The 15,237-nt window shown below is 41.9% G+C and overlaps 1 protein-coding gene across 1 annotated transcript; it reads left to right on the top strand.

The window, feature by feature from the left end:
- The first annotated feature begins 9,209 nt into the window (after positions 1-9,209).
- Positions 9,210-14,015, top strand: LOC124677263 (3-oxoacyl-[acyl-carrier-protein] synthase I, chloroplastic-like). The gene is made up of 7 exons (XM_047213268.1): positions 9,210-9,641; positions 9,736-10,173; positions 13,039-13,212; positions 13,295-13,408; positions 13,518-13,619; positions 13,744-13,813; positions 13,916-14,015. Exons 1-7 carry the CDS (start codon positions 9,210-9,212, stop codon positions 13,981-13,983), a joined length of 1,398 nt encoding a protein of 465 aa, XP_047069224.1. The 3' UTR covers positions 13,984-14,015.
- The last annotated feature ends 1,222 nt before the right edge of the window (positions 14,016-15,237 follow it).

The following is a 15,237-nucleotide window of genomic DNA, read 5'->3' as shown; positions in this document are numbered from 1 at the left end:
TATTTTGCCATCAAAGTGACAACAAACAAAATAAGATTGAAAACAATACACCCAATGCATCCACAAAAAACATTTGTAGTTACTTTTAGCAATTTCCTTTAGTTTAAGGTAGAAACAATATACTACTATAACAAAATGTGTACTCTGGTCTTGAAGTAAAGTGCAAACAATAAGGACTCTCTTCAACCTAAAATAAGTAAATACATATAGTATTTGTCATGAAATTGTTATATTTCGAACATAACTTGGAGTTACACTTAACAAAATTAACTACATAAAAATTATGTTGTTCTTTGTTACATAATTCTTCATTTTGTTGAAAATACAAGTGGACTAAAAGTAAATTATATTATGAAGAGTTTTTTTCTCTAGACATTGCTCTTAGTTAATTCCTCTAAGAAAGAAGATAGCAATAAAAAAGTATCATGTTTGCACAATTAGTGCTAACTAATGAATTAACCATATATATATATATATAGATATTTTTGTACATTTAATATCCTTAAATATCTTGACAGGTAGCTCTAACACATATACTTCGAAAAATATGTAACTAAAGGGATTCAAAGGGCATATGTAGGTAAAATAGAGTTTTAGTATATGTGATGTGCGATACAAGCGGGTTCGTCCTAGTTTCTTTGGCACCTCTCAGCTTTATCCCTTCAGGGTGGAAGGCACATGGAGTCGAGCCAAAGCCAAACACCAGAAGTAGTCCACAACACTCCATGCATGCGTGTGTGTTTTCGTGTGGTGTAACTACACGGATTAGCTTGTTTTGTAGCATAATGTGGCATACATTTCTTCTCCGTGCTTTATATATATCTCCAATATTTACACTTGTATTGTGACAATTTTTGTTTGATACCCGTTGTGGCAACAACTAATAGCGGGAGCAACATGTACCCATTAATACACCTTAAGAGCATGCAAATGCTGTCTCCTTTAGTCTTTCTTCGACTTTTTCCTTTCCCTTTTCCTCCCTTCTTATTTTTATTATTTATTTTTAATTATTTTCATTTTCATTTTTCCTGATAATATTTTGTTTTATCTTTCTATTTTTTCATATTCTTCTATACTTCATCTTTATCTCCTTTTTTATATGTACCTTTTGGTTTTCGTAAAAAACATGGACATATATTTTGAAATGCCTAGGAAATCATTTTACTTAGATGAATTTAAAAAATATATGGACATGTTTTGGAAAATACTATCGTGTGCATTTTATTTGTATGAATATTTATATTGAGAAAAGCGAACATGCATTTTCCATGATCAAGTTATTCTTACCTTTTAAATTTTATTTAACAAAACATAAATTTATGACATGTTAGAAGATAAAACATACTTCCTCCATTCTAGTGAATAAGGCTAATATTTGTATCTGAAAAGACAAACTTTCTAAAGTTTCACCAAGTTTTTAGTATACAATATTAATATATACAATACAAAATAAATATCATAAGATACATTGTAACATCCCAAATTTCAATAAAAGAAAATTAGAAGAATTCCAGAGATAAAATTTCCAAACTAACAAAAACTTTTCTGTTGCATATAGCACCCTGCCCAGGACTTGTGCATTTGAGTGATATGCCATGATGATTGTTAAATATGTGTTTATGCTATGCTCTAAAAACCCTAAGGTGATCATGTGAAGATCACCAAACAAATAAAACAAAAAGAGAAAGAAATCAAATCAAAGAAAAACCCTAAAACCCTCACATATGCTCTGTGGCATTTTTACAAATTTTGACCCTAGATCAATTTGGTCTTCACCATTATTTGGATAATGTTACTACACACTTATTACCACTTTTGGAATCATAGAAACAATAATCAAATCAATTTCAAATGCAAAATGAGGTCACATAGAATAATGGTCAAATCTGCCCATTATAATCTGGTCACCACTTTGAGCCCTCACATCTCAATATTTTCAAACTAAACTTTCTCAACTCTTCGCATGTCATCCAAGAGGACATCAAGGTGAACAACTTTGGTAAAGACAACTATGCCAAATTCACCTTAGCTTGAAATCTATGCTCATGCAAAGTTAGAACTTTTTATGAATTGGAACAAACTCACCCTTAGCATTTTTGAAATTCTTGAAATTTAAAAACTCCACCACCACCTCAAAACCTCTCTGGTCATTTACAACTTATATCAACACTCACATTTCAAGAAATTTCACCTTTTGAATTATTTCAATTTTGGATATTTTTGAATTTTACAAATTCGGGCACTATTTGCAACTATTGCAAATAGTGAATCTACCTCAACCCAATCTACCCTAACCTATCACATTATGTTCCCTGGTCCCCTTAAACCTTAAGTGGAGCATAGTGAGGCTAAGAGAGAGAGAGAGCAAGCTAGGGCATGGCCATGCCGGCCATGCCGCCAAGCCCGACAAGCTCCCCTTCTCCCCATTGCTTCCCAGCCCTGGCCACTTCGCCACCGTGCGCCAACGCACCTCCTACGCCACCCTAGCATCGCCACTGTCGCGCTCGAGGACGACACACGCCGGCCGACGCGCGCCCTGGACGCGCTCACCATGCCGGTGACGTCGCGGGTGGACATGCGCGTGGACGTCACAGTACACGCACCGCGCAGCCACCTCGCTCACGCCCTGGACCCGCTCTCGACGCCTTGAGCCCCCACTCGCCACCTGGATGCCGCCAGACACGTGCACCGCCCAGACCCGTGCTCGTCGCCGCCGGGAACGACGACGTGATCCCGTGGACGCCGCGCCAGACATGGACGCAACGCGTCGTCCACAGACGCCGCCCGACCGTGCCGTTGCTCCCTACAGCACCGCCTGGACATGCTGAACAGCACGGCGTCGTCGCCCAGCCCTCTAGCTCGCCGGAGAAGCCGCGCCATGGTCGACCACGCCCCTGCCCCGCAGCACCCTCGCGTTGCTATAAAAGGGGACCTCCCCTGGACAAACCAACCACACCATCTCACTCCCCACCTCTCACTGCTTCGCCACCACCACTCCACTCACTCGATCGTCGCCGGAGCTGCTCCAATTTGGAGATCGGAGCCGCCGGTACCTGGTGGACGCCGCCGTCGATTGGAGCCACCCCAGGACGAGCCACCGCTACCAGTCGACTCGCCGTCGTCCACAACTTCATCACGCACACTGCCATACCTCGCTGGAGCACTGGTTAGCCCGCCGACCCCCTACTGCCGCCGCCGCATCGTCGGGTTCTCGTCGGAGACGACGATGAACCACGGCCGTAGATCCTCGATCTAATCCAACGCCCCAGACTCGCCCATACCGTTTCGGGTTTAAACCCCCACTGTCGGGTGGCCCCCGCTGTCAGGCAGCCCGTGCGGCACTGGACCGTGGCTGGGCTGGCCTTGGGCCTGTTTAAACGATTTGGCCCAGTAGTTTTTCCCGCCGGCCCTTTTAGTTCAAATGTTATTTAAACAAATTCCCATAATTTCAATACTGCCCCCACTTTGAAATTCAATAGATTTAAATTGGCTAAACCAAATTCAATGAACTTTATATTTTTGGAAAGCTAGTAAAATTGTCTACAAAATGCCACTGGTCCCATGACCAGATTCTTTGTAGAATTAATCTGATAAAAATAACAAGGCAGGGACTTTTCCCTATTCAAATAATTCTTAAAAATCAACCAAAATAGATATTTAGTTAATTCCAACTCCAGTAGCTCACATTTGACTTACACTAATTGTTTCTGCAAGAAAATGGTGTGGTCACTTTGCATGATCATGCCCTAGTTTAAGTAGTGGACAATATGGCTATTTTCTCTAAGTGGTATTGTCCAAAAATAGTAGGCAAATCATATGAGGTGTTATACTTTATTTAAATCTTGTCCCAAATGAATTCATGTGATGTTTGTACCCCTGGTCCAAACACTCCTATATGAAATACTTGGAGATTTAAAATATATGTAGGATTATTAAATGGTATGAGGTGGTTCACCTCATTTAAATTGTTTTCTCAATTAATGATCATGAATGGTTGACTTAGGTCAATAGAAACTTCATGAAGAATTGTTGAGAAATTAAATCTTAAGAAGATTTCAATGAGAGGAAATTATTCCTCAGGAACTTCATAGAAACTATCATTTACATATATAATGAGAGAAAATTATTTTTTCTTCAAACAACACAACCAATGCACCCAAATTAGATTACTTGAGTGCATAGAATAGTTTGTGTGATTATATGTGTTGTTTGGAATAGCCCTTGAATTAGTGAGTGATTATACCTCGTATTCCAATTTAGACGCTAGTACCGGAGGATACCCGGAAGAGGAAGGTTGCTACCCAGAAGAGGAGGAGGAACAGTTTGAGAACTACCAAGGCAAGCTAATATTCTTGCAAGTGCAAATTCCTACCAAGGACAAGGCACTCTCCTCTTTTCTTATGAACCATGAGCCTATCCCAAGTTTTACTACAAGTTTTATTTGCAAGCTTTATTGCTTTGGTTTATCAAAGTACCTTTTGATTCATGATTCAATGGGGTTAATGTTAGATTAGTACAAGAGTATCAAAGTTAGCCTAGAAGCAAAGCAACATACGTAGCACCCCTCATATCTAGATGCTAGTGCTAAATTAAACATGACTACTCTAGGTGGAAACATGTGTGGTGAAAGGATGATGATGAAAACTATGAAATGAATTTTGAAGGTGAATATGACCAAGAGAAGATAGTGATTTTTGATATAAAACTAATATTGGTTTGGATGCGATACCTTTCCAATTCATAAGTACCCCCACAATACCTGATTATGGGTAAGGGCTTAACTAGAAGTTTATGTACCTTAGTATGGGTTCCCTCTGAACACACATCATAGGGGTTATGCCGAGGCTGCCTCCGTTGTTGATGAATGATGTGAATTGAAGGTGAATTGTACGGCCAAGCCCTGTGCAGTTCCCAGGTTGACAGTTGGTCTTCACTGGGAGGCCAAGCTCATGGGGAGAGGTGCTCATACTAGAGTTTGTAAATGAAAGGTTATGGTTGATGATCCGCGTACTGTGTTACGATGATTCGGGGTTATCCCGACGGATGAAATCAAATATTGTGGCACAAGTGTGCAACCTCTGCAGAGTGTAAACCTATTCGAATAGCCGTGTCCACGGTTACGGACAGTTGGAAAGGCCACACAGTTTCCAGTGTTAGAATCTTAAAAATGTTGATGATGAATGGTGACTTGGGTTTTGGATCACAACAATGTTGTGGGAATGACACTAATGTTCCCACTTAAGTTAGTTAGTACATGAATAATTCTTGAGTAAATACTTGCAAATTAAAACTGGCTTTATGCAAAGAAACTAGAGCTTAGCACCCCTTTACCAGAAATGCTAGCACTTACACTAGTATTAGTTTGCGAGTACATAAAGTACTCACGGCTGTGTCCCTGGCTATTCAAATGGCCAGACTATGAAGAGGAGCAGCAGTGCGAGGAGGAAGATCAGCAGGACGTCTACCACAACTAGGAGTCTGCTGACGTCAAGCGTTGGCCTGTGGACTATAGAGTCCTTGTATCTTTACGCTTCCGCTATGAACTTGTGTTTGTTCGTTGACCAGTTCGTTGATCAATAGATCAACTATTTGTGTAATATGGATCATGTGATTCCAAGTTGTAAGACTTTATGGTTTGTAATGAATGATGATTGTGATACTTAACTATTATGCCTCGCAACAACAATATTCCTGGGATTACGATGTATGACATAATAGGCATCCGGACTTAAAAATCCGGGTGTTGACATACACATGAAATGTATTTTCCTATATTATCAATATAATATGAAAGTTGCTGATAATTTTTTTTAAAGTTTGTTTAAAGTTTACATAGCTTGACTTTTCTTCCATTTTTTAAAAGTTTGTTGATAATTTTTCCTCATTTTCTTTTCTTCCATTTTTTGTTACATTTTAAAACATATATGATATTTCCAAAAATCATATGAATATATAATGATGTATCCATACATGTATGAACAACTTTTTAAGACATAATAGTTAGTGTGCACGTGCAACACACATCTCCACAATACAAAACATATTTTGGGTTGTTTATTTGTTTGTGTTCGTCTCTATCAAATCTTTAAGTCAAAAGTAATAAATTTGGGCCTCCTAAAGATGCCCATATTTCTCAATCAAATCAAGTTTAATTTGTCCCATCATGCAACTTCAATACTCAAAAGACACGAAGAAATGCATAATGGACTAACAGATAAAATTTTGAAGTCAAATCAATAAATATAAATTATCATTCAAATATAGATTTCTTTTCAAACATCGAGAGCCAAAAAAATGATAAGTGAAAAAATCTCTATAGCAGCCTTCTATGGGAAAAACGTTTGTACCCGCACGCACGGATACACAAGCTATCTCAGCCTCCCATTACTTGGTGATTCGGACAAGTGTTGATTTTTTTTGCATATCACCAAATCAGATGTTTTGGAAGAGAATCTCTGTGTAGCTAGCAGATAGGACGTGTCCTGCAATGTCTCTGTGTAGCTACATGTCCACTTTCTCCAGCACTTCACGGTGGCCATGGCAAGCTCCGACCTGGGAGCGGCAGATCCATTGCTTCGGCCATGACGCCGTGCAGCCCCCAGGCCGTGCCCGTTGCCTTCCCGCCCCAGCCTCCCCATCGCCTCCCCGGCTGCGCCCGTGCCTTCTCGCGCCGGGCGCGCTAGTCGCCGCTCCGTCTGGCCGCGCCCGTCGCCGCCCCGTCCAGAGTTCGCGGGAGCTGCAGCGCAAGCCCGACGGTGTGCTGAGTTCGCGGGAGCTGGAGGCCGAGCGAGCGACGCGAGTTCTTTCTTCCATGCGGCTCACTGGTGGGCAGAGGAGGCCGTGGCGAGGATAGAGCCAGGAGGGCGCCGAGCGGCTGGAGCGGTCTGAATTCTTCGACAGAGGCGGGCAAACACCTGTCGAGCTCGAGCTCGCCTTATGGAAGGGCAGGGACGAGCGCGTCCCAGAGTTCGCGAGCAGGTGGGAAATCGCGGGAGTTCGCGTGTCCAGCTCGGCCCCTCCTGCTGTCGTGGCTCTAGTCAACGAGGTTGTCTCCGCACCCGCCATCTCCGACTCCCGGAACCTAAGGTCTCCGTCGACATGCCCATAGCCTTCCCCAACCTCTCGCAGGCACGCTCAGGGGATAACCTAAGTATCCTGGCGAGTGCGCTGGGCCACAAGGACGCCTACTCCGGCACGCGCGTCCTGCTCACCGCCGCTGACACCGGCAAATCGGCAATGTCGACTGTCGTCTCCAAGGGCATGCACTCTGTTTGTAGCAACATGAAGAAATCACCGCCCAAGCCGTCCCCAGCTCACAAGATCAAAATGTGATTTGCTACTAGTCCTACTGCTACAACTTATCTACCAGCATTGGCAGAAATAAAAGCAAACGAGTAGCGATGTGTGTACTGAATCCATCCCATGGATACTGTGTTGGTACGATGTATGTATTGCCAGCTCAGTTAACTTAGCATCTCTGCTCTGCTGCCATTGTCCGACAGAAGAAATCGTGTAGTGCAATCGCTGTTGGGTCCTAGCTAGCTACCAGAGGCGAGGAAGGGGCATCCGAGAGCTGTCGAAGGGTTCCGGCGGTGGAACCGGCGGTGGGGCGGAGCGAGCCGTCGGAGGTTGGCCGAGGGAGCAGCCGAAGGTGAGCGGAGAGCGCCGTATCAGCCTTTTTTTTCCAGGGCATCGTCGCGACCAGAGGAGAGGCGAGGGAGCCGCCGTGTATCACCTCCACGGCCCTGTCTCCGCCAGAGATGGGCGCATCATCGGCGGCCAGACCAGACAGGCAAAGCTCGGCCCGAGAGTAGCTCCTTCAGCCGGTCAGCCATGCTGTTCATATGTGTCACACAGATAGTATGGGAGAAGGATGAGACCACTGAAAATTTGAAGAAGAGGACGTGACAGCTAAGGATGAAGATGATATACAGAGAGGCATGGCCTACGCTACGTAGCGCGTTGATAAAAGAAAGGCCTATGCCAGGAAAGGACATGATGTGAGTAGAACGATGGGACATAACGTGAATGAGGGGCCAATCTGTAAGATTGTTGCACGAATCTCCAACAAGTACCTGTGGACAGATAACTTCCTTACCCATACGTGGGTGTACAAAATCCATTCTCGCCTTCTATATATAGTTCTATATAAATATATGTTGATTGCCTATACGATAAAGAAGAACTACCATATGAATAAGGATATCACTCAGGGTCTCCACTTCCATCAAATAAATGAGGACATCAAATTGTAAAGAGTAGCAAACAAACATAGGGTTTACGGTTACAAAATACATTGCTCATTAACTCTTTGCATATATTGTGGTGTCCAGAACTTCCAAAACACCTAGTTGATTCAGCTAGACAGACATGTACTAAAAAATATGAATTCTCACAATAGAATAATAAAGTGAAATTAGCTCGCGTAGCTAATTATGTATTACAAACTTGCATGACTTCTCATTTTGCAAAAGCGGCATGTCTGATGAAAGGCAACACATACAAATTTAAGCTCTTGCATTTCAGAACAATAGTAGCAACCCAACGTTATGATAATTTCATATTGAAGATCTCTAACCTTTGCACAATAATAGTAACCTTGTATGCATCCATACAAATCAAGGAAGAACATCAGAGGGACCACCAAAAGCTCTATACTTTGGGCGTGCACCTCTTCTTTTCCCAGGAGAATGTTTTCATTCAAGAAGCCAGAAAACTCTACCAGAAGGAGAGGAGATGTAAGGAAGCCAAAGTTCTAAATATAGTCGCGATATTAAGAACATAGATAATAGGATATCAATGCTCACAGGTGGTCCACAAATTGCGTAATTAAGATATCATATACATCTAAATAATTATAATTATAAAAGTTTGTGTTATGATCCATCCGCGAAGAGAAACGATCAAATGCACATGACAATTTTTGACTTTGAAATTTTATGAATGTGAACAATTTTCGAGTTTCTGCATTTTTCAAATGTAAGCATTTTTTCAATGAAAAAGAAACAAAAACTATACCTATTATTATGGGCTGAATTGGCAGCGGCCCATGAAGGAAGGCTGCTTGTACTCCCTCCCGCACTGGAGCGATAACTAGGGGCTCCCCGCCCAACCACCTAGCGGCCACGTACTTGTACCGGTCTGTTGACCCAAACAAGGCCGTCTCCTATCCCTCGGGCCAACACCATACCTTGCGGCAGGGCGCAGCCATGCAAAACCTCCTCCAGCCCGGCGCCGCCGTGACGGCGTCGTCGTTGTCGTCGCGCGCACAGCCGCGGCAGCGATGCCGCGTCTCCGTCCGCGCCTCGGCTTCTTCATCGTCGGCCCCTCGGCGGGAGACAGATCCGCGGAAGCGGGTGGTGATCACGGGGATGGGCCTGGTGTCCGTGTTCGGGAACGACGTGGACGCGTACTACGCCCGCCTCCTTGCCGGGGAGAGCGGCGTCGGCGCCATCGATCGATTCGACGCCTCCGGGTTCCCCACCCGCTTCGCCGCCCAAATCCGCGGCTTCTCCTCCGAGGGCTACGTCGACGGCAAGCTCGACCGTCGCCTCGACGACTGCCACCGCTACGCCCTTGTCGCCGCCAAGAAGGCCCTTGAGTCGGCCGGCCTCGCACCAGAGTCCAACGCCATGGACAAGGTAAGATCACATCACACGGCATACGTAGACATGGCGAATTGTTAATGTGTGTACCGCTAACTGTTCTATATGTCCTTGTCACGATCGTCAACAGATTGATAAAGAACGAGCCGGCGTGGTCGTGGGCTCCGGCATGGGCGGCATCAGAGCCTTCTCTGACGGCGTCGAGAACCTCGTCACCAAGGGGTGCAGGAAGATATCTCCATTCTGCATCCCGCATGCCATAACCAACACCGGCTCCGCCATGGTCGCCATGGACGCGGCCGTCGGCTTCCGGGGCCCGAACTACTCGATCTCGACCGCATGTGCCAGCTCCAACCACTGCTTCCACAACGCCGCCGACCAGATCAGACTGGGCCGAGCCGATGTCATGGTGGCCGGCGGCGCAGAGGCTGCCATTGTCCCCATCGGGCTAGGTGGGTTCGTGGCTTGCAGGGCGCTGTCGCAGAGGAACGACGACCCCGGCACGGCGTCGAGGCCCTGGGACAGGGACCGCGATGGTTTTGTCATGGGCGAAGGAGCCGGAATACTGGTATGTTCGCTATTTATATTTACTAAGATCAGTGGTGTATTTTATGTATTTTGACAGAGTAGAACGCACGTACACCTCAGTACCTCACTCGTGCGGTCGTGCCACACGCTACAGACACGATAGCCTTGCAATGTTTGAACATATGCGTCGTCTTAGCATTGTATACATGCACTTTAATTAGACAAGAGAACAAGTACTCCGTAGAAACTTAATCTTGAACTTTTTAAACCGGATCTTGGGCTAGTTTTGAAAAGAGGTTTCGTACTCCTTCCGTTCCAAAATATGTTGCGTATAATTTATAGTTAAAATTGAACTTTGTAGGGTTTAATTAACCTACAAAGACAAATATACCAATCCTTGAAATATGTAATGCATATATCATGAAAATATATTTCATGGTCGCTCTCATGACATAAGTTTGAAAAAATGATATTATATATAGATGTTGATACCTTTTTTATGTATATATATGGTCAAACCTCAAAATCTGGTCTTTGACTAAATATTATATGCAAACATAATTTGGCCCGCTAAAACAACGTGGAATCTTTTTCTTTCATATACTAATGATAAAAATAAGGTGCAGTACGTAGGAAATGCCTTGACATCACAATCCCTGAAAATTTATAAAAACTGAATGTTATGTGCACAAATGTCGAGAGAAATTCATTTATTTTTGGTACTTCTTCTCATGGCGCCATAGTTTATGATTTAAATAAACGAACAACAATATCTTTCTACTACTCATATATTATTAGTTGACCAAAATTTCTACTAGGGAGGTGGGTTTCCGTAGCGTTGTTGGGAAGAAAGAATAGAGATGCAGGCGTCTACCACCTATCCACAAGGGATGAGGAGGGGTGCAAGGCTGGACATAAAACTCGGAACTCATGACATAAACGAGTAACTCGTGACTCATCTGGACTTGGTGATTAACGATCTGAGCTAAGTTTTAAATGCGAGATCCTTTAGTGACCAAGCTAAGCAGGCCCGAGTTAATACTCGTTCAGCTAGCTTGTTAAGATCGACCAACGTTAGTGTCCCCAAATCTGACCCATCGATGCATGAAATTGTATATACTTTTGTGGCTGATTGTGTAATGTAGATTATTGTGTCCCTATTTTTGTTCACTATGCGATCAAATTATAACAATTTAGATGAAATATACATGCTCATATAGTTTATTCCATACATAGCTAATTATATAAAATCTGTAACGAGCTAAATGAGCTAAATTTCACAAGTTGAGCCGAGTTTTATTTTTGAACTCGTTATCTTAATAAGACGAGCCGAAATAACTTGATGCCTTAATGAGCCCTAGCGAGTCGAGCGAGCTGACTCGGCTTGGCTCGTGTTATATAATTATAAAATATGAAAAACTTGGTTTGAATATAAGAATGTGAATAAAAGTGATCAAAAGCAAAGAGAACATCAAATTTACGTTTTTAAAATTCTTATTCACTTTTGTGCATAACTAGATTCTCTAAAATTAAAATTAAAGATAAAGTGTTACAGGCTTACTATTGTATTATCTGGATTAATTTTCTTAGCAAATTAGGTTTGTGACATAATATGGCAATAGAAAAACCTTTTTGTCCTCCCTATAATTACTACAACAAATAGTACCAATGGTCGACCTAAGTACTTATTTTATAACCATTAACTTAAAACATATATATTTTTATTGAAAACTACAAACTACTAACTAAGATTGAACATTTTTTTCTCTCAGATGAGAAAAGTATCACACATTGATTCCATTCAAACTTCAAGAAACTATAGGATGTGTTATTTTATTATTAATCCAATTAACAATGAAGTATATTTCTACCCTTGTGGGATTGTATTTTTTGTTCCCAAATCAATAGTTGATTTATTATTATTACACAAAAATAGGACTTTTTTCCTTTTCTTTGTGTTCTTTGTTCGAGTGATCATTTTTGCAATTTGTTTGTGTTTATCAGTCAACTAATTTCTTTCTTTGCATGTGGGTTACTATTACATCGATTAGTTTTTCCTATTAATGCAATGTAAAGGGTTATGAGTACAAACACACAATTAATCATGTGGGTGTGTCTCCTATCTAGCATACTTCAACTACATGGATTTTGCCCGGGGCCCTATGTTATTAACCTCTTCGAACTTTGGTGCATAAGCACAACACAGCTCTTAATAGTTATTATGTTGCCTATTGCTTTATCTATTAGCCATACCCGGGACTCGTACTTGGTAGCCATTGGATTCTTGGAACATGTTATGATAATAATCGGTGCATTTACAAAATATCGTATAACTAAAACGTTCTTGATAAATATCTTGTTTTCAGATTTTTTTACCATGAGGAATATACAAATATTTATTATACATTCTTCTTGTAGTTTTCCCCGTTTTCTAGAAGTAACTAATTTTCCATGATGAATTACTGTCATGCCTTCTGTGGCAGATATCAAGTTACTCATAAAATCTGATGTATCTTGTAGAAAAATCTCATGTATGTATTACATATTCTGAGCAATTACAATTCATAGAGTTTCAAGATAAATCAGATGCACTTGAGTCTCATCACCTTATGTGTACTAAGATGTAATGAACAATCAAATTAAGTTTTGAAAGGCTAGTAAAATATATCTAGATGCGTGTTAAAAAGATAGTAGAAGAAGACTAACCTCTTCCCAGAAAGCTTACATGAAAGTTTCACATCCATTTCCTCTCTGATATCAGCGTCATTAGGGCAAGAACTCGTGCTTCTCTCGATCTTACAATGATAAAAGCATGAATAAAAGTTATGCTTTTTACTAGAAGGATAGCCAATAGAAGATCTTCTTTATTGGCTTCTTATATCACTGTGTGAAAAAAATATTATAGGTTATGGAAAGCCTCGAGCATGCAATGAAACGCGATGCTCCAATTCTTGTGGAGTACCTGGGAGGCGCCGTAAACAGTGATGCTCACCATATGACTGATCCAAGACCAGATGGAAGTGGTGTTTCAACATGCATAAAGCGGAGCCTCGAAGACGCAGGTGTGGCCCCAGAGGAGGTAACCATCGAATGTTTTACTATATATACTCCTAAATTGAACAGATGTGATGCATGCATATGCATAACTGTTTACATTGCAGGTCAATTACATAAACGCCCATGCAACCTCCACCCTTGCTGGAGACCTGGCTGAGGTGAAAGCTTTGAAGCAAGTCTTTAGGGACACATGCCAGATTAAACTGAACTCAACCAAGGTATATTCTCTTCTATGCAGATTTGTGTAATGTGGATACAATTTACATTTCCAGCTTCACTCGAGAGATACTCCAGCGAAGTCCTCATGCATGTGACATGTTTTTCCAGTCCATGATTGGCCATTGCCTTGGCGCGGCAGGCGGATTGGAAGCCATTGCCACTATCAAAGCGATCACCACTGGATGGGTGCATCCAACTATAAACCAGTTTGTAAGTATATAAAACTTTGATACACTAGCAATGATAGTATGTATTGATGGTCAATGGTCAACAATATAAATATTTTGTTTCATATTCATGTAACTGAAAGTCTCATGGTCTCTATCAATTGCAGAATCCAGAGCCGGCACTTGATCAATTTAACACAGTGCGCAACATAAAACAACAACACGAAGTACATGTTGGTGAGTATGTACTATGCAAATGCAAAATACAAACTGAACATGGGGCACCCCCCATAGACTCGCCTCATTCATTTCTTTGTGCGCTTTGCGCATATGATGCAGGTATCTCTAATTCGTTTGGATTTGGAGGACACAATTCAGTGGTGGTATTTGCGCCGTTTAAACCTTGACGTATTGTGTTCGATATATAGTCCTTCTGTCGGGAAATCTGTCTTGGCCTGAACGAGGAGAACTTTCCTAGAGGTGACTCCCAAGAAGTTACAAAAAGGAACAGTTTGAAGGACCGGAGAGATACAAGTTAGGTAGCATTCCTTGTTTGCCTTTTGGAGTATCATACTAGTACCAGATAGTATGCAGGTTTCCGTGGTGTTGAGTTGACTTCTGTCTTCTTGCATACATCTAGCTCCACCAAACGAATTTGTTGCAAAGAATTATCTCGATTGTTGTAATTGTTGGAACTAGCAGGTCCACTGGTACATTTGTACCGCTACATTTTTATGTAAATTTATATTTTGTATCTACATGTTCATTTATTACTTTTTGTGAAGTTATTGTTTGCTGCATCACAACGGATTTTAAGCCTGCCTATAATTTTTCATGCTTCGTGGTCTAAGAATGTAGACGACCCGGTGTGAGTGTCTATGTCACATTTTTTTTTTCACCTGGAGATGAGAGTGTCACACACTATAAACGAATGAAATATATAAAATCATTTTTTTTTACCGAGTGTCCTGTCCGGTGAGCCCTGCTACCATAATTTGGGCACACTTTTAAACATGATGATGTAAGTTTTTTTTCTTGTTTATCGTAGTAGTGAGTAGATAACCACACGATCAAGTTCTTTAATCGCAGGTAGTGAAGGTAGTTATTTAGTGGAAACCCCAAATGGCGACCATGCTTATGCCACTTGGTACTGATTGGGAGCTCGCCTAACCAAACGAGGGATATAGTAATAGCTGGAGTAGTGGTCGAAGATGAAGGTTCGTTCCTTGCACCCTGACTCATATGTACAACATGCGACGGCCTAAATATGCTAAATACGTTTGATTTTTCTATGTTTCTTCGGTTCACCTTTTGTTGAAGAAATCAACACTTCTAGATGACAATGACTGATTAGGATACCACTGAGGTTAGCTCATAAAGAGTGAAGACTCTTGCATAGACTATTTTGGACACTGAAGAGAAGTGCATGGTGCTTGTATTGCAACCAGATTTTTGTTTGAAGAGGCTACCACAGTGCATGTTTTTTTTTTTTGACCCTGCACAGTGCATGTTTCATAAAGCAGAAACAAACAAGTGGTCAGAATAATTCCGCCACCAATGCATGCCTGTCATTTGTCCGACATCGAACTTGGTGGTCGGAAAATTCCGCCCTATAAATACTCCGTTAGCTGCCGGGCAAAGAACGACAAGAAGGAATAGCG

Source organism: Lolium rigidum, chromosome 7 (assembly GCF_022539505.1).
Source record: "Lolium rigidum isolate FL_2022 chromosome 7, APGP_CSIRO_Lrig_0.1, whole genome shotgun sequence".
NCBI classification, from domain to species: domain Eukaryota; kingdom Viridiplantae; phylum Streptophyta; class Magnoliopsida; order Poales; family Poaceae; genus Lolium; species Lolium rigidum.
This window is presented reverse-complemented; position numbering and strand designations above follow the sequence as displayed.

Coding starts and splice junctions, on each gene's coding strand:
- LOC124677263 (XM_047213268.1), top strand. CDS start 9,210: ATGCAAAACCTCCTCCAGCCCGGCGCCGCCGTGACGGCGTCGTCGTTG. Junction 10,174..13,038: donor GCGAAGGAGCCGGAATACTG/GTATGTTCGCTA, acceptor AAAATATTATAG/GTTATGGAAAGCCTCGAGCA. Junction 13,409..13,517: donor TTAAACTGAACTCAACCAAG/GTATATTCTCTT, acceptor ATGTTTTTCCAG/TCCATGATTGGCCATTGCCT.